Source organism: Passer domesticus, chromosome 20 (assembly GCF_036417665.1).
Source record: "Passer domesticus isolate bPasDom1 chromosome 20, bPasDom1.hap1, whole genome shotgun sequence".
NCBI lineage: Eukaryota > Metazoa > Chordata > Aves > Passeriformes > Passeridae > Passer > Passer domesticus.
Genome location: NC_087493.1, coordinates 11,278,994 through 11,298,710, shown reverse-complemented (window position 1 = coordinate 11,298,710; position 19,717 = coordinate 11,278,994). Strand labels below are relative to the sequence as shown.

Sequence of the window (19,717 nt, the reverse complement as noted above, 5' to 3'; positions counted from 1 at the left end):
ATATTGATTTCTTTTGGCACTATCTTGGCCAGAACCCCCTGGCAAAAGGAGTCCTTTGGGCTGGAGAATGTTTCTGTGAAAAATCAGCAGAATGCTAAATTTCACTTGGAATTTGAAATATAAATCTGAAGTGTACTTTGTTCAAGCTTTGTTGAAGAAACAATTTATTATAGCATTTAATCTTCTTGATATAAGAAAAGGAGATTTTTAGCCTGCTAATAAACTGTGTAGAATCCATGACTAATTAACCGAATTATAGCAGTCTGTGACAAAATATGATTTTACTAAACCCATGCCTCAAGTAACTAGAATTACCAAAACCTCCGAGGTTAATAAACCAACAGACATCAACACAAACACTAATAAAAGTTGACACCAACCATATTATTTACAGCAAAATCAGTAGTACAGTCATCACAAAAGACAATCTGAAGGGTATTCGGTATCTGATAATGCAGAATTCACCATCAGAAAGTCCTGAAATTCATAAAATTAGTGCAGATTGCTGGGCAGTGACTCTTGTGCAGTTCCTGGGGCCGTGGGGTGAGGGCTGAGGACACCTGAGGTGTGCAGCACACCTGGAAACCTTCCCATGCACAGCAGCATTTGTGGCACCACAGATTGCACCTCAACCACAAACCTTCCTCAGTGAGGAAGAGGAGGCTGAGTGGGAAGGGCTCATCTTGAAAGGAATCACAGAGGGGACAGGAAAAGCCATTTCAGCCACAGGGAGGGGGACTGGCAGCACAGCAGGGGTGACCTCACAAAGAAAACTCACTGCAAACCCAGCAGGTGCTTGTTTGGGGAATATAGAACCTGCAGACATCCTGGGGCATGACAGGAGTCACAGAGACCCACAGAATCATAAAAGTGATTGAAAAGACCTTGGAAAAGACCTCCAAGGTCACCACCTCCAACCATGAACCAGCACTGAGCTGTGTCCTCAAGCCCCACAGAGAAAACATGCCGTAAATAAAATTCATTCTTACGTCACCACAGGTGCCAGAGACTGACCAGCACAGAGTCAGACAGGAGACACAGCCCCAGCTCCAGCAAGGTGGGAATGAACAGGCCCAAAGTGGGGAATATTTGGATCCTTTTCAGAAAACAAACCCCACCCTGATAAATCAGGTCGAAACCCAGCACAATTCACATTTGTTGACAAAGAGGAGCAAATATGGGATAATTTTCATCTTTTGGGGTGCTTTTCCTCTCTTCTCTCTCCAAACATGTGGCAGGTGCCAGACCTGCCCATTTTCCTGACAGAATTTCCCTGAAGGTCTGGCAGCTGTCGCAGCTCCAACCCCAGCACATCCCTGCAGAAATTCCCAATTATTCCCAAACACAGGGGCATCTCCACGTCCTTTACAAACACAGCCAGAAACCCCTGAGGGTATTGTCAGTCTGAACAGGGAGAAGCCTAAATCCCAGAGGGAAAAACCATCTTCCTGGGGACACACAGGAGGATACAGGAAGAGATCTCAAAATCAGTGTTGGACCTGCAGAACTCTTCATGCCTGTGGCCTTTTTGTGCTGCCCCTCTAAGGCAAAATAACCTTTTGTTCACCAAAATTACACAAGGACCCTCTGAAGGGTTTTTAGAGGAGACAAAAGGAGCTCATTTCCCATGGATCAGGTACCTTGATTCCTCCCCAGGCATGGTCAGACAGGAATTCCACAGGGCTCGTGACTCCGGGCTGTGCTGGGTATCTGAGCAGGAAATCCAGTTCTGCTGGGTCGATTTCTTTATTCATCAGAAGTATCTGCAATTCCAAACAAACAAGATATCCTAGAGCAGCCAGGATCCAGAGCAGCAACAAACTCCAGCAGATTAATGATACAATTAACGTGCTTGAAAAACGTGTGGCTGAAATGTGCAGAGTGCCCGGTGCTGGAGAGGTGTGATGGACACACCATGTAGGTGCTCTGGGTGTCCCAAAAGAGGACCAGGAGTGAATGTGGAGACTGGCAAGAGGAAAAAAGTTGGGAAAACCATGTGGAAAAGGCTGAGTTCCAGGTGGGTGGAGAGCACCCTGAGGAGAAGGCCCTGGCAGCAGAGCCAGATTGGACAAAAAAATAAAAATTATACAAACGCTGTGGACATGGGACAGCAGCTCTGCAGCAGGCACTTCTTTAGGTTCAGTGCAAGGGCCTTTCCAGGTCAGTTTGCTTTGCCATTTTCTGCAGGTCCTGCAAGCAGGAATTTCTCAAATAACCTTTGTCAGCGTTATTCAAATCCAACACAGAATCCGTGCCTGTTATTGGCAGGAATAAATCCTGTGAGGAGCAGCTGAGGGAGTTGGGAAGGGGTTCAGCCTGGAGAAAAGGAGGCTCAGGGGGAAATTCTGGCTCTGCACAGCTCCTGCCAGGAGGGCACAGCCGGGGGGTTGGGCTGTGCTCCAGGGAACAGGGACAGGAGCAGAGGGAACGGCCTCAGGCTGGGCCAGGGCAGCTCAGGGTGGGCACAGCAGGAATTTCCCCATGGAAAGGGGGCTCAGGCCTTGGAAATGCCCAGGGAGGGTCGGAGTGCCCATCCCTGGAGTGCCCAAGGAAGGGCTGAGGACAAGATGGGGATCAGGGTGGACTCAGTGGTCTGGGAGGGCTTTCCCAGCCTGAGTGATTCCATGATTCCCAGGGAGGCAGAGAAGACAGTCGAGCCCCCAGCATGGGCTGCTCTGGCAGGGAAGCCTGGCACACAGGGTGCCCGGGTGCTGCTGGTACCTGGAAGGTGAGCTGGGCACTGAAGGTCAGCTTGTCCCTCTCGAAGAGCCCCCGGGCCGTGTACTGGAACACGGAGAAGGTGATGCTGTCCGTGAGGCTCAGCACCCGCCCTGCCAGGCTCTCAGCAGGAGCTGCCCTCTCCATGGCCTTCTGGAACACCACGTGGAACGCCTGGGAGGGGAGACACAGCGGGAAGGGGCAGTGGGAGATGCCCTTTGCTCACCCTGGGTGCCCCTGGGGTGTCACAGTGATGCCAGCTCGGGTTCTGCCTTGCTGGGAGCACACAGAGACCAAGCAGCCTCTGGCTCTGCCTGTGGCTGCTCCTCAGGGACACCTGGCAGTGGTGACATCCCCTGGGACCCAGACAGGGCACAGGGAACTCCCACACAAGGGCACAGGAGATGTTTCTGTGCCCAGAGTGCTCCTGTTGGGATGACACAGCCGCTTCCTCTGCAAATGTGGAGCCAGCAGAGAGTGGAACTCCCAGAGGAAACAGGGAAAAAACTCCATGGGGAAAAACTCCAACACAAACACGTCCTGTGCCACCCCTGCCATGGACACCTTCCACTGTCCCAGGCTGCTCCAAGCCCTGTCCATTCTGGCCTCAAACACTTCCAGGGATCCAGGGGCAGCCACAGCTGCTCTGGGATTTCCATCCCAGCCCCTGCCCACCCTCCCAGGGAGGAATTCCTTCCCAATCTCCCATCTACCCCTGCCCTCTGGCAGTGGAATCCATTCCCTGTGTCCTGTCTCCCATCCCTTGTCTCCAGCCCTTCTCCTGCTCTCCTGGAGCCCCTTTGGGCCCTGGAAGGGACTCTGAGATCCCCATGGAGTTTCCAGCTCTCCCAGCTGGCTCCATGAAGGAGCTCTTGGATCACATCCGTTGCCTCTTCTGGACCTGCTCAACCATGCCCACACCTTTCCTGTGCTGAGGACCCCAGAGCTGGACACTGCTCCTGGTGGGGTCTTAGCAGAGTAGAGCAAAGGAGGAAAGCACATCTCCCACTGCACAAATATTTCAACTCAGAGAAGAGCAATTCCTCCAAATAAAAAATAAAAATAATTTTTTTTTAAGTCCCATGAGTGTTTTACTGTCTGGATCCAGCACAGGACTGGCTGAGGAGGGAGGGAGCAGAGAGCTGAAGCAGTCATTGAAGTCCCTCAAGGGTGGGTGTCTGCATTGAGAATAGCCCTTTATATAAGAGGTTAAGGATTATTGCAACAACATTTCTGATCTAAATGAGAAAAGACAAACAACTTTCAGAGTCGTCCAAATTAAAAGCACGAGCAAATTATCAAATGCAGCTGGAAAAAGAAAATTAACAAGAGCATAAACCCCAAGCCCTGCTTAGCAATGCAAAGCTTTGTGTGCTGGGCCCAGCTAAAGCAAATAACCAGGCCAATACACACTGATGGCACCAACTGGACAAGGCATGACCGTGCTGGCAGCCTTATTTTTAGGGTTCTACAAAGGAATATTGATGCCTCAACAAATTAAAGCAACAGTGATACTGAATGCATTATTAAATAATTGCAGAATGCATTTTCCTGCTTAACGTTTCTTTAAATTGTGTTAAAACACGCTGCAGAGCAGCACATAAATCTTTGTGTTCTAATTTATAATGGGCTCCCAGCTGTGTGGCAAGTATTCTAAAATCATCCCTGTGCATCTTTACACAATGTTTTATGATCTGTCATCAAAATTTATTAGATAAAAACATTTCCCCCAATAATTTTCCATGTATTTATACACGCTGCTAATGTTCACTGGAAAGCATAAAACAAACTAACTGCAGGAGACACAGATTAAAGGTGAAACCTCAGGAACCCCTGTATCTATTATGTATGTGAGAGGGATGAATCTTTCAAAAGCCACAAAAGATATTTTGTACAATTTTTCTGATAAAATTACTTCAACAAACGAGTCGTAGCTATCAAAAGGAAAAGCTTCTTTGTGGATGAGGCTCAACATTTTGTAGTGTCTCCTCAATTCCTTTTTCCAGGTCACTTGTCAAGGTAAGAAATCGCTTGAAAGAAGCTGTAGACCACGATGCTCATTTAACCCTCCATCCCCCAAAATACCTTTCTTATATGACAAAAAGAAAAGTTTTCCCTTTCATAGAATATTAAAGCTGCAACTTTTTCTAGACAGAGCTTGGAGCAACCTGGGAGGGTGGGAGGTGTGGAACAGGAAGGGGTGGAAGAGGATGGGCTTTAAACCCCTTCCAACCCCAACCTTGTGTGATTGTGTGAGACTGTGACTGCAATTCTGATTTTATGGACCCCACAAAGGGAGGGCAGATACCTTCAGGGAGAACTGAATTGTGATTTCATGGACCCCACAAGGAGAGGGCAGACACCTTCAGGGAGAACTGAATTCTGATTTTATGGACCCCACAAGGAGAGGGCAGACACCTTCAGGGAGAACTGAATTGTGATTTCATGGACCCCACAAGGAGAGGGCAGGAGGGCAGATACCTTGAGGGAGAACTGAATTTTGATTTCATGGACCCCACAAGGAGAGGGCAGACACCTTCAGGGACAATTGAATTCTGATTTCATGGACCCCACAAGCAGAGGGCAGGTACCTTCAGGGAGAACTGAATTCTGGTTTCATGGAGCCCACAAGCAGAGGGCAGGTACCTTCAGGGAGAACTGGTACATGGGGTGCACGGCGTGCAGCTCGCTCATGGTGAAGTAGAGCATGGCGGCGCGGCAGGCCGCGGGCCTGTACTGCTCCCTGGCCTCGTTAATCCTGCCTTCTGTCACCTTAAACTCCTGCACCTGAAAGGAAACACAGCACAACTCCTGTCACAACCCCCCTGGGCAGTGCCCACAGCCCTGCCACACTTGTGGCTGCAGCTCTCTGCCACAGAGAGGAACGCAACTTTCCCAGGCATCGTGAAAAGATCAGAGAAAAGAAAGAGACAATTCTTATCTTAACTTACTTCACCTGATATTGTGCACATGCGCAATGTGTTATGAAAATTTGTTTACCAAAGGGTGGTTTCTTAATTAACCAGCGGTAATGGTGTTTTAACTAAAGGACCAATCAATTCCGCCTGTAGCTAAGGTATAAAAAAGAGCAATGGGTTTCTTAATAAAGATAATTAATCATTCTTCTGTAATACATGTAGTCTATACTAATTATTACCCATGTGGGGACCTGTTGCAACGATAGACACTAGCCACAAAGCCATCAGGGCAAGCCACAAGTGACCACCACAGGACCAGCCCTACCAGGCTGGAGCTGCCCTCCCCAGCATCCTCTCCCTCTGGAACCTTCCATTTAACTGCATTTTCCACCCAGTTGCCCAATCCCCCGTTTTCCTGAGTCCCCTCCAGACTTCTCCCTAGGTTCCCTGCTCTTTGCTGGCTGGAATTCATTTTCTCATCAATGAGTTTCTCCTGCTAATTGCCTCCCTCCTGTGCAGGCCATTAACAACCCTGGGCTGAGCAGCCCCAGTGCTGCTCTCAGGCCGCTTCCCCAGGGCTGAGAGCTGCTAATTTCGAGCAGCTCTTTGCTGCCTTTCCTCAGCAGCACCAAACCCCCTGGGCAGGGCTCTGCAGCTGCTCTGAGGGACATGTGGAAACCTTCTTGGCAGAACCATCACCTCAGTCCTGTTGCTCTTTCATTCCACCTCAGCAGCTAGAAATGCCATCCCTGAATGTCCTGGGGTTTATTTCAGTCCCTGGCTGAGGACAGACAGGTCTAGCACCACGCTCAGGAGCTGCTGGGACAGTGCTTTTTAATGGAGAGAGGATCACTCAGTGTCTTGGTTGCTGACTGGGAGGAGAGAGCAGTTCTAGCCTGGACCAGGCAGAACATGAGCCAGTGCCTGGAGGAGGGCAAGTGCTCTGGAGATGGGGGGACTGCAGAGAGAAGCAGCTGAACGTCCCCACCAGAGTCCTGGGACAGTCCTGACATGGGAACCACACTTCCCAGGTTCCCTCAGTGGCAAGAAAAAACCTCTGGGCATTTACCTGAGCCCATGCAGCCAGCAAGGGCAGCTGGGCAGGGGCCAGTGCTCACACAAATGCTGATTTATACTCTGAGGAGAGGAAGGGTATGAAATACCGGAGTTCTTTCAGATTTACTCAAGATCACAGACTCCCCAGACTCCAGTCCCTGGTCAGTAGTAAAACCCAGCCTAACTGAGGCAGTGTGATGTACCCAGGATTATGCTGGAACAGCTTTAAGCTGCCTTGATACAGTGTGTAAATTTTATTGTCTTCACATCAGGCACCGATGTTTTCTCTTGGTCTTAAATAGGTCATTTAACACAAAAAAAGCTCCAAAGAACTAAATGGCCTGGAGCTCTCTAGAACGGAGAGCATTTACAATTTATACCAATTTCTACTCCCTGCTCAGCAGACAGAGCAGAGATGGGCAGAGCAGAGGTTGCAATCCACCCAGAAATCCTTAAAGGACCACAGCCATGCTTCTCTCCAGGCTATCACCATCCTTGTACCTTCTCCACAATCTCTGCAGCTGTCCTCTTAGTGCTCTCCAGGTTCTCCACCAACGCTGTGTCTCCCAGGAAATTCCCAGATGCTGATGACAGCCGAGAGAGCAAGTTGTCCTCCAACGTTTTCAAGGTGATCTTGAATCCATTCTGTTGCTTTGTGAGATCTGACTGCAATTAATAAATCCAGGAAGCTTTAGCCATAAAGGATGAGGTAAAGCAAGGATGAATCACCTTCACAGGGGAACAGGCTTCCCACTGACAATTGCCATAGCTCAGCAGTGCTGATTCCTGCTCTACTGGGAATGGACAGAGTTCTGGGATCTGGGATCACTCCTTATCCAACAAGCTAGCAGCTCAGAGAAACCTGGAACGGCACAGAAAGCTCCAGGAGAACTGAGCCCTGTTGCTAGAAATGTAGGAAAACACTGGAAATGAATCAGGAAGAAAAGACCTTTATCCCCATCTCAAACACATATCCTGTGTCTTTGCAGCTCATTTCTTGGGGTCAAGCCATCCTGGAGAGCCCCAGCTGCTGCTCACCCCTCCTGCTGGACCTCTGCTCTCAGCACTCCAGCCCACACCAGTCCCACCAGCCCTGGGGAACACGGGGTTAAAACCTGATGGCAAAACCAGCAGTGAAGTGCTGGGGACACCAATGTGAGTATGAGGAGATCTCAGGCTCACAACTGGGGGCAGAGCCACGGCCTCTCCTGTCCTGCTCCCATTTGTGTCCTGCCCTCGAGGTCCCACTGCCACCAGTGGCTTACTGGGCTAAAACTGGGAAGACCAAGGCACTTCCAGCCCGAGCCAGGCAGAACATGAGTGAGCACGTGCAGTAAATTTATTCCCACTCTCCAAAAATATTTAGGATTATTCATATTTGTTACACTGCTAAAGATGTCGTCAGAAGGGAGGATTTTCTTTATAAAATTGCCTTGAAATTAAAGCCATACTTATTAAGAGAGAGAGAAAATATTTTGGCCTGTTACAAAGCGGGAGGAAGAACCAGAAGAGAAAAATATCATTGCCAGCCTCACAATATTTACAGAGAGAATCCTTTACCACAAATGCTGAAAATTGAGTGAGATTAATCCTGCTTCCAAAATTAAATCTGTGAAGTCCAGAAAAAAACTGAAGTAATGAGAAACTCAGCTTTCAGTCACAAGAGGAGGAGGAAAATAAAGAGAATTTTTGAGAGAAAAACCTTTAAAATGAAGTACAAGGGTTATCAAAATACCAAGAAAAAAGAAGGCTGAAGGGGAAAAAAAAACTCTCAATGCTTGTTATACAAGAGAAGTCTGATTTTGTGAGGAGCTCAGCAAAGTCTGCAAGCTGGCATGTGAAATGATGTTTGTTAAAAATAAAATAAAAATTTTAAAAATACCAATAATAGAAATAAAAACTAAAATAGAAAATGAATTATTATAATGATGATTGTAACACTTGCTCCAATGTAAATTCCCAAGCGCTGACCTTCAGCTCCTCCAGGTCAGGTCTCTCAGTATAGACCAATAATACTAATAATTCTCAGTATAGACCAAGAATACTAATAACAATATCAATAACTATAATTACAATTATTAAATTATAAGTATAATAATGATGCTGATGATGATTTCTACGTGCTCCCAGTGACAATTCCTGGTGCTGACCTTCAGCTCCTCCAGGTCGGGTCTCTCAGCGTAGACCAACAACAACAATATTAATAACATTATCAATATATATATAACAATATCAATAATTATAATTACTGAATTATAAGTATAACAATGATGCTGATGATGATTTGTGCTTGCTCCCAGTGACAATTCCTGGTGCTGACCTTCAGCTCCTCCAGGTCGGGTCTCTCAGCATAGACCAGCAACAACAATATTAATAACATTATCAGTATATATATACCAATATCAATAATTATAATTACTGAATTATAAGTATAATAATGATGCTGATGATGATTTGTGCTTGCTCCCAGTGACAATTCCTGGTGCTGACCTTCAGCTCCTCCAGGTCGGGTCTCTCCAGGCGCACCACGCTCGCCAGCAGCTGCTCCTCGAGGCCGTCGCGGGTGACAGAGAAGTTGATGAGGGTGCACTGGGCCTGCAGCTCGGGCTGGAAGTGGGGGTTTGCCAGCTTGGTGTGCAAGATCAGACGGAAGGCAGGGTGCAAGGCACACTCCTTGTCCCCAATCTTGATGTACCTGCATTTCAGCAGAAGGAGCATCAGCCAGGAGCTGTCACCACTGCACACGCGGTGGTCTCAGTCAGTGGCAGCACCAGATACTTGGCACTCCTCACAGAAATAATGATTTAATTCATACTGGGCACATTTAAATCAATTCTGATTTAAGGTGAAAACCCCAGAGATTCTCTCCTAAATTTTGGATCTTGTTTAAGGAGGCTCAGATTTTCCTGCAGTGGCACAACCAGTCCAACCGTGAACACTCCTGGCTTTGGCCAGAGGCTGAATTCTGCCTAACACTGGAGCTGCAGGGAGGAAAAGCCTTTCAGCCTTGAGCTTTTCACTGGTCATAGCCAAAATTACCCAAAGTGTTGGCTCTGAGCAGGGCAGCTCTGCAGCTGCACCGAGTTTACAGGTGAAGCCGGGTGTGGAGAGTGGTGGCTGCCATTCCCAGGAGGTCACACCAGCCAGGAAAACCCAGCATCCTCCTGCTCTGCACTGCTGACATGCAGTCTCACACTCACAGGGACCCCAAGAAATTCCAGCATTCTCTGAACCCAAGTTTAACCCAGCCCAGAAATCCAACCATGCCCTGGGTTGTATCCAAACGAGTGTGGGCAGCAGGGCCAGGAGGGGATCCTGTCTCTGGGAGACCCCACCTGGAACAATGCCCAGCTCTGCTGTCCCCAACATCAGGAGCACCAGGAGCTGCTGGAGCAGTTCCAGAGGGGACCTGGAAGATGATAAAGGGACTGGAGCCAGGCTGGGAGAGCTGGGATTGCCCAGCCTGAAGAGGAGAAGGTTGTGTGGAGAGCTCAGAGCCCCTTCCATGCAGCATCTGCCTGGAGTCTGGGCTTAGGGCCTGGAAACACGAAACCCAGGGATTGTCTTTGTGGTTATGACTTATTTTCCCTTGGTTAACAAACACATGATTTCACAGGGAGATTTGAGAGCAGAGATGCACAAAAGGGGATGCCTGAGTGTTCCACTGGAGGGAGGCTCAGATTCGCCACCCTCCCTGCTGCACCCCCTTCTCAACATCCTCCAAACATTTCAGTCCTGCCCTGGAACCAATCCTGTCCCTCCATCCTCCATCCTGCAGCCAAACCCATGCTCAGCCACCCTTCCCAGGACTTTTTCCCCAGGAAACTTTGCAGACAGCTTGCCTTGCCCTCCAGTTTACAACAGCCTGGGATGTTTTAGGCAAGCAGGGAAATAATCCTCAAAGAACTTAAGGGAAAAGAGCTCCCTGGCTGCCTCCCTTGCTGATCTCCTCTCAGCTGGAGGTGACCAGCAGCTGCCATGAGAACTTGACCTCATTAAGAAGCACTTGATGCTGAAATCTGTAGCTGCATTTCTAAACACTGTGCAGTGTTTGCTAAAATTCAAGGCTACTTTTACTTCACAACAGAGCAGCAGCTATTTTGGTAATAATTTGGTGTCAGAACAGCCAATTACAGACCCCAAGGTCAGTGTACAATGGGAGAATTACAGGTCTCTCTTTTACACGAGGTTTAAATGATGCTGTGAAATGAAATGAGAAATCCAGGTTGATTTCCAAGCCGTCCTATGGCTGAATTACTGTGATTGCCTGACTAAAAACACCCCCACTGCTGAAGGCAGGATGTTAATGCTGCTGGATGTGAACACCCAGGGTCTGAGGGCAGGAACAGAGAGCACAGCAGCCCCCAGACCCATCCACACGTGTCCCCAAGCCCCCCAGGCTCACCTGCCTTTCTTGATTGTCTCTCGCCCCAGTAACGGCCCCAGCACAGGATCCACGGATTCCTCCAGGTTCTCAATCAAAACCAGGTCTCCAGCAGCCAGGGCTTGTTCCAGTGTGTCCAGATACCTGTGGGAAAGAGCACTGGTGCTTCCTGCAGCAGAGCAGGATGTGACACTGTCAGTGAGGAGGGGACAGAGGGGACCCTCACTGTGGTGGCAGCTACAGGTGGGTGCCAGCATTTGGAGAGAGGAAGAGGGCTAAGGTGGTGCCAGTGCCTGGTGCAGAAAGCGGCACTGACAGAGAGAGTCCTGGCTGTCCAACAGAGAGAATGAGGCCCTAGACCTCCCAAGGACAAGAGTGACCACCGAGTCTGTGCCAGAGCAGCCATGAGCAAAGCTGGCACAGCCTGGAGTTATTTTCAGCACATACTTTGTTTTCTCCAGAACCCACTGGAGCAGTTCATCTTAAAGCAAGGGTGAAGAGCAGCATTCAGCTCTGTTTTGCCCATAGTTTAGAGTCATGCTTAGGACACCTTCATTCCTAACAAGGAAATGGAACCCTGTGCCCAGGGCACGTGGTGACTGCTCCATGCCCAGGCTCTCTCTCTCTCCAAGAGGTAGGGAGCCCAGATGATCCTCCTGGATGATTCAAAGGAGAAAACGGTGGGATAGTGGGAGGTGTCAATGCCCAGAGCACGAGGGGAACTGGATGGTCTCTAAGGTCTCTTCCAACCCAAGCCAGTCTGGGATTCTGTGATACTCAGCCTCAGCTCACTCCATCACAGCTTCAGAGGAGTTTCTATGGTAACGGAGCCAAGCACTAAACAGACCCTTGATTTAATAAGAGATCTGTCATTTTGGTAATGAACAAGCAGATAATGTGAGCAGATACAGTGGCAGGTTTCCCTCAGTGTGACTGGCTCAGTGCAGCTGAGTGCCCAGCGCTCACCCAACACCCTGGGCAGGCACATCTCAGGCTCACTACGTGGGCACTCCTCCTACCAATCAACCTGTTAAGCTATTAGCATACACATTTCCTCCAACCACCCAACTGCCTTTAAAACCCAGCCCTAGCCTTCCCTCTATGACTTGCCACACATCTCACAGGCCTGCAAAACCAATCTTCTGTCTCCCTGGGCCACCTCTAAGGCTGCCAGAAGGCACCCCAAGGTGGAGACAGATAGGCGTGGAGAGGCATCCCTTGAACAGGCCATGATAAGATCTTGTCAAACCCTCCTGGACTGAGAAATCCTCCTTGGCCATGGTGAGTTCCCAGCATGTTTTGGAACCCCATGTAGATTTGTTGGGACCGATTGTTTTTTCCCCTTTGTACCACCCACGCTTTTCCTCATGAAACCCCCAGATTCTGCCCTGTTCAGAAGGGAGCTGCTGTCACTGGTGTCCTTTGCAGGGTGCTGGAATTAAGGAACTCTGTAGAATAACTACACGGTGCTCCTGGCTCTTTGTCCCTGTGTTGGCCAGGGTACACCTCGCATGGCAGAGCTGAAATCACTGCTCAGAGTTGAGCTGCCTGCCCCTTGCTGAGGTTACCTGATGGCTGAAAGGCTGCTTGAAACCCCTAGAAAGCTGTCTCCTGCCGGACCTCTCTCTGGGAAGGTTGTGGGTCCAGGTCGAGCCATCAGACACCCAACCGGCCACCAACACCCTGACACCACTGCTGCCAGCCCTCATCCTAACCAAAACAAGCTCATTCACCCTCTAGCCCTGGGTGTGAGCTTCACAGCAAGCCACCTCCTCATCCAGCTCACCTCCACAGCCACACCCGCCCCATTCTCAACCACACCAGCAGCCCCTCCTTGCAGAGAAGGACGACGTTACCCTTTCTGCCCCGCTGGGATCACGCGGAGCCCTTCCCCGTGGGTGCTCTTGATCCACTTGCTGCCCTGCAGCTGGGGGTCCACCAGGAGGGGCCAGCGCTGGCAGCTGCTCAGGATGGCGGCGTTCTCGCTGGATGTGCGGTCGGCCGGCAGGCCCTGGTTCCGCCAGGCCGCCATGGCCGCCTCGTCCGCCAGCAGCGACAGCGGCTCCAGCCGCGGCGTCAGCGGGATCGGCACCTGCCGCGCAGACAGAAAGGCTTCCTGGAGACCCCAGGGAAAGCTGGCTGAGGTAAAAAGTGGTTAGGTTGTGTTTGTCGGTGCCGGCAGTGGTGGGATAAGGAGGTGTGGAGGGGATTTTGGTGCTCTGCCCTGCTCAGGTGAGACCCCACCTGCAGGGCTGCCCCAGCCCTGGGGCCCAGCATCAGAAGGGTGTGGAACTGCTGGAGAGAGCTCAGAGGAGGCCATGGAAATGCTCCAAGGGCTGGAGCCAGGCTGGCAGAGTGCTCACGAGGAGAAAGGAATGCTCCAGGGAGAGCTCAGCATCAGCAGCTCCAGAAACGCTTCTCTGACAGGGGAGGCCATTTCTGGGTGTGCCAACCAGAGCTACCTGTGCAGGTGTCTGAGCAGAATGGGCCTTTCATTTGCATTGGAATTACAGGCACTTCCTTGACATTGCTAAGCACAGTCAGGTCATTTTGAAATCACGTCTTAACTGTTTCTGGCTCAGTGTTAAGAAATGCAGAATGAAGTTTTCGTCTCTCAGCCTAAGGAACTGTCTGCTTTGGTCAGCCCTTTGATTTGGGCATCTCTGGGACCTTATTCAAAATCTTCTTGGCACCATTTGTATGAGGAACCTGTTAAAATTAGCGAAATATTAAACAAGTTTCAAGCACAATGATCTCCATCTGGTCCTAACAGCAAGACATGGGTAAAACCAGCTGAGAGGCATGGCCAGCACGACCAGAGCTCGTGTCCAGAATGAGAAAAACACCTGGAGTTTTTCCAAGCCTCCTGGAGATCTGGCAGAGAGCTCTGCCTGCTCCAATTCCTTCTCCATATCCCCCCCATCATTTGTGGCCAGGGACAAAACTGCAGAGCTGGGCTCTGTGTTTGGGATTTTCCTGTGTACATGGAGGAACTTCATCGAGCAAGGACACCACATTTTCCCCAGGGAGGAGTACATGGCCACGTCCTGATCCTCCCTCCAGCTTGGTGAGGACACAGTGATGTCCCTCACCTGAGGGGACCAGGATTTGTGGCCACATTAATCCCAGAAACAGTGGCTTCTCAGAGAGTCAGGACTTACTTCTAGCTGCTGCAAATAGGGCCTCCAGATGCCATCCAGGAGGTCCTGGCGGTATTTCCTGGTGAAGTAGCCCAGGTAGGACACAAAGGCTGTGACCAGCAGGACATCTCCACACAAGGTGCTCTGCTGCTGCTTGAAGTCCTTCACAGCCTCAGCCCATCTCACATTTTCAGAGGCGAGTCCCCCAACCTGCAAATTCCCAAGTCAAACTGATCATTCGCACAATCATGGAATGTGAACCTGACCCAGTCCTGTTTCCAGCAGAATTCCAGCTGCCTCCTGAGGGTCAGAGCCACCTTCACATTCCCAACACAAACTCACTGCTATTTCTACAGTGTTGGTTGTCCTGCAGACACTTCAGATCAAACAGCTCTTCTTCCACCCTCATGTACCTCCATTCCCCTTGACAAACAGCCAGATCTCCTGATAAACAGCCAGGTTCTCCTGATAAACAGCCAGGTCCTCCTGATAAACAGCCAGGATCTCCTAAGCCAAGAATTTATTGGGTTCCCTCTGAACCCCCCACCCCAGGCCCAGCTCTGCAGGGCACACCCAGCTCCTGCAGCGGACAGCAGCCCTTGTCCTGGGAATGCTGCACACACAAGCACAGCTCTGGACACAGCTTCCAGCTTCCCACAGCTGCAGGCTTCAGGACCTTCTGACCCAGAGCTCATATCCCTGTGCTTAACAGCCACTGATGGTTTTTGACTTCACGACCGAGCGTAAGCTGCTGTGGATATCAACCCAACTTTTGGCACCTACAGCATCCCGTGGGCAGGAAATCCACAGTTCAGCTGAGCTTTCTGTATAAAGTACATCCTTTGATGTGCTGCCTGAACTTTTCAGTTGCTGAAACATTTGTCCAGTGCAAAACCAGGGAACAATCCTGCGGGCACCAGCTTCTCTGCACCACTCAGGATTCCAAGCCCTCAGCACCCCTGTGCTGTCTTCTTTTCAGGTTGAAGAGCTTTAGCCTCTTCAATAATTCCTCAGACAGAAGCAGCCTTTTGATTTTCCTTGCAATCGTTATCTGCACTGAGTGATGCAATCTTTATTATCCAGTTCCTTTTATTGTTGCTGGCTCTGCACCATTTCCCGTTCTCCTCCAGCCTTTGAGGTGCAGCAGAGGGGGTGGTGGTAATGCTGCACATTCAAGATTTATTTAGAAGGTATTCATAGAGCAAGATGGGGATTTTTCTGTTTTGTTCTCCCTTCTCTTCCTAATAAACCCTCATATCCGGTTTCAGAGGGGCTTTGGGTTTGGTGAGGGCTTTTTGCTTCTGGGAGCACAGAGCTCACAGCACTCTTAACTCCATCCTTTCATTCCTGAGTGATAACAATCAGCTCAGCATCACTTACAGGCCATGTGAAGTAAAACCTCATTTCTCCAGTGTACTTTACATTACCTTTATCTACGTGGTGTTTCATCCCTCCATCACTTGGGATCGTTTTTGCAATTCTTTACAGACAGTTGACATCATCACTGCGGAGCCGTGCGACCTCCCACACACCAGCTCATTTATGATTCATGCAATCACAGAATCACAGACTGCTTTGGGTGGGGAGAGACCTTAAAGGTCATCCAGTGCCACCTCCTGCCATGGCAGGGACACCTCCCACTGTCCCAGGCTGCTCCAAGCCCTGTCCAACCTGGCCTTGGGCACTTCCAGGGATCCAGGGGCAGTCCCACAGCCCCTCTAAGACCAAGAAGTCTTTATTGATCTGATTTTCCTGGTACTTGGAGGTGCTTCCATACTCCTAATTAATTTTTTGAAGTTACTTTTTATCTCCTTAGGTCCTGGAAGTCTTTTCTTCTCCTTTGCTTGGATGATACTCTACTGCCACTTTTAATACATTCAAGACACCCCAGGTGTCTCCCACCTCAGATCCTAGAAGTCATTGGAATTCTTTCTATTTAGCAAGAGGCAAATTAAAAGCTACTCCTTGGATTACCTTTGGCTCTTTGATAATGACAGAGAGTGAACAACGTTTCCTCGCCCACCTTCTGCACACCAGTCATGACTTTAGAGGCCTCCACACCTTTTCCAAATTGAAGAGCCCTAATCCATTCCCTCTCTTCTCATGTGGAAGTGGTTATGTACTTTGTTGTAGCTTTTCTAGGCTGCCCACAGCCTCCTTAGACAGACAGGGTGGCCACGTGTGGGATGTAGGCACTGACAGACCCAATACAATGATGCTTAACTTCTGTTTCCTGAGATTTTTTTTTCCCTACCAATTAGTAATATTCAATTTGTCTTTTTTCCTCCTGTCAAGTGCCACGCTGCTGTTCCCGAGAACTCTCTGCAAGAACTCCAAGAGCTCTTCTGTGAGTGAGAATAGTGCAATTAGGCCCTATCCATGTAACTGCATGATTACAGTTTGTTTTCCCTGCACACGTTATTTAGCATTTGTCATCACTAAATTTCCTCCTCTGCATTAGCACACACCCCCTCACAAACACCACTCATCAGCCAGCCTCCCTTTCTGGTGCACAGATCCTGTCCTTTGGATCCTGGAGCATCTTGCTTAGGCCACCTGAAGTTCCTGAGATGCAGCCTGGCACTGTGAGAGCCAGGCTTGCCTCAATCCCCCAGGTTCATTTGTCAACCCAAAGCATCGCTCTCCACGCTCACTTGCATTCTTTATACAACCTCGGCCGTGTTTGTTTCGAAGTCTGGGAACTCATTTCTGCCCACAGCCACACCAGTGACACCTCCTGAATGTCAAATGAGCTGCACACCAGCGAGGGCTGTCAGGTCCTGCTCCCAGATCAAAGCCAGGGTGGCACAGGAGATGGTGTGCAGTGCACAGCAGGAAGTTGGGATGCAAGCAGCTCCTTGACTGCAGAAATGATGAATTTTTGACAGTATAAAATCACAGAATTGTTGAGACTGGGAGCTGTTCCCACCTCATGGGGTGGGGAAGAGATGTAACCAGCATGGTCTGGGATGTGGTGTCACAGAGTCACCATGGAATGGATGGGGTTGGAAGGGACCTAAAACCCCATCCCATCCCACCCTTCCATGGCAGGGACACCTCCCACTGTCCCAGGCTGCTCCAAGCCCTGTCCAGCCTGGCCTTGGGCACTGCCAGGGATCCAGGGGCAGCCACAGCTGTGCCAGGGCTGCCCACCCTCACAGGGATTTCTTCTGTATACCTAAACTAAATTTCCCCTCTGTCAGTCTGAACCCATTTTCCCTTGTCCTGTCACTACAGTTCCTGATGCAAAATCCCTCTCCAGTTCCTCGTAGGCCCCTCTCTAAACACCTTTGTTTCTCACTCAGAGAAGACTGAGGCTTTTAGAGATCTTTTCACTCTAATTCTTGTCATTTCAGACCCTGCAAAGCTACGGGCATGTTCACACCTTTGTGTTTAGGATACCATTTTTGACTCACACTGTTTTGGCCCATCAACACCTGCTCACACATTTAAGCCCCAAGAAGGAGCTGAGAGTTGTGATGGCAGCAGAGCCAGGCACTTTAATGAGCAGAGCTGCCCCAAACCATCTGGAGTACAACAGCACTTTCCGCAGCTGCCTCTCCTGGTTTCCTTGAGAAAGAGAAGATATTCTACCACAACCTCATGGAAACAACCTCTGTAAAAGCATTTTCACTGCTGAAACTTGCTGCAGTGCGGGAAACATTCCCAAAAGCATGAGAGGATGGGACGTGCTGTGTGCACAGGGCTCAGCCCAGCCCTGGTCCCTGCCCTGGTGCCACCAGAGCTGCCCTTGCTGGCACTCACCAGGCGGTTGGCGAGGGTGATGGTGCAGGCTGTGGCTTCAGCTTCCTGCTGGCACCTCAGTTTGTCTGACGTGGCCTTCTCAAACCGGGCTGTCAGCTTGCCCAGGTTCTCGTTGAGGCGCTGCGGGTGAAAAACAGGAGGAGTCAGGAGCAGCAGGGTTTTAGCAACTCAGGGAGGACCTGGAGCTGTTGGAGGAGTCTAGAAGGCCATGAAGAGACTCCAGGGGCTGGACTCCTCTGCTCTGGAGACTGAGAGAGCTGGAGGTGCCCAGCCTGGAGAAGAGAAGGCTCCAGGGACACCTCAGAGCCCCTTCCAAAGCCTAAAGGGGCTCCAGGAGATCTGGAGAGGGACTGGGGATGAGGGGTGGAAGGACAGGACACAGGGAATGGCTCCCACTGCCAGAGGGCAGGGATGGATGGGATTTTGGGAATTAGGAATTGTTCCCTGGCAGGGTGGGCAGGCCCTGGCACAGGGTGCCCAGAGCAGCTGTGGCTGCCCCTGGATCCCTGGCAGTGCCCAAGGCCAGGCTGGACAGGGCTTGGAGCAGTCTGGGACAATGAAAGGTGTCCCTGCCATGGCAGGGGTGGCACTGGATGGGCTTTGAGACCCCTCCCAGCTCAAACCATTCTGGCATCCTGTGATCCTGAGGCAAACCCTTGTCCAGAGCTGGCCAAGCTCCAGCCCAGCCCATCCAGCCAGGGCTGGCACCAGGAGCCAGCACAGAGCAGGGCTGGGCTGTGCCACTGCTTGGAACTCACACCCTGGGCACAGGCAGAGGCAAAGGACACACAAAATGAATTTATCTGGGGCTTCTGGCTGAGCCCCGATGACGAGTGCTATGGCTGGTCAGCAGGCAGGCAGCTGAGAACCCAGATCTGACATTTCCTGATGCTACAGCCCCTTGTCTCTGAGCAGTCCTTGAGCCTCTGCTGATTCCCCAAGTCCTGCTCAAATCCCCAAGGGGCTCTGGAGTTCTGCCTGAACCTCTCCAAACCGTACTCTCACACTGTTTCCAGCAAGGAATACAAGAAATGAATTAAATGGTTCTGCTCTGAGAGCTGCCCCAGTGAGGTGGGGCAGGTCAGGGCTGGGAGGAGCAGCAGGAGCCAAAACACCTGCAGAGAAAACTGGAGAGCCCTGTTCTCGGGCAGAGCTGTTCACACTGGGGTCTAAACCAAACCTACAGCTCCCACAAGCACTTGGAGCATTTCACTTCTGATAAGGAAAGTAATAATTGATTTTATCTGCACCCAATGCAGACTGCTTAAGGCTAAACTGCTTGTAAATCACTTCAACATTGAGCTACACACTAGAAACAAACCTGAAAATGAAAAAGGATTATATTAGAGATCTCTGCAGCTCTCCTGGATACTGGCAAACACAAAGCAGCCTCTCCTTGACCTTCCTTGGAACAATAACACCAAAAGTTTCTGGCCCTGTGTGCATGTGGACCTATCAGCCTACAAAGGCTCATGTATATCATATTCTACTATAAAAGCACGAGCTGATAATTGAATTTCTATAGAATATATGCATATATCTGGTCTGCAGGGCCCCACCAGGGGCACACAAATACAGCTGTGTGCAGCTGGGGACACACCTGTCACTCCTACCTCAGCCCCAGGTGCAGAGCACTCAATTCTCAGGCAGGGAAAAAAGACAGAAGGTCCTTAATGCTTTAGACAACCGGAATTTTCTCATTTATTTATAAAAATGAGGATGAGATAACTTGGGGC

General features: G+C 50.1%; 1 protein-coding gene across 5 annotated transcripts in view; it reads right to left on the bottom strand.

The window, feature by feature from the left end:
• DNAH9 (dynein axonemal heavy chain 9) overlaps nt 1-19,717 on the bottom strand; it is a 132,753-nt gene that overhangs the window by 44,317 nt on the left and 68,719 nt on the right. For 3 of the 5 annotated variants that reach the window (XM_064395318.1, XM_064395319.1, XM_064395320.1), the window contains 9 exons: nt 17,982-18,101; nt 14,238-14,426; nt 12,933-13,168; nt 11,098-11,220; nt 9,183-9,387; nt 7,194-7,358; nt 5,365-5,505; nt 2,722-2,892; nt 1,641-1,763 (listed from right to left, as the gene is read on the bottom strand). In XM_064395318.1, the coding sequence (XP_064251388.1) occupies nt 1,641-1,763; nt 2,722-2,892; nt 5,365-5,505; nt 7,194-7,358; nt 9,183-9,387; nt 11,098-11,220; nt 12,933-13,168; nt 14,238-14,426; nt 17,982-18,101 (1,473 nt within the window). Of the gene's footprint in view, nt 1-1,640; nt 1,764-2,721; nt 2,893-5,364; nt 5,506-7,193; nt 7,359-8,663; nt 8,675-8,842; nt 9,034-9,182; nt 9,388-11,097; nt 11,221-12,932; nt 13,169-14,237; nt 14,427-17,981; nt 18,102-19,717 lie in introns of those variants that run through there. The other 2 variants (XM_064395321.1, XM_064395322.1) reach the window with 2 other exon arrangements.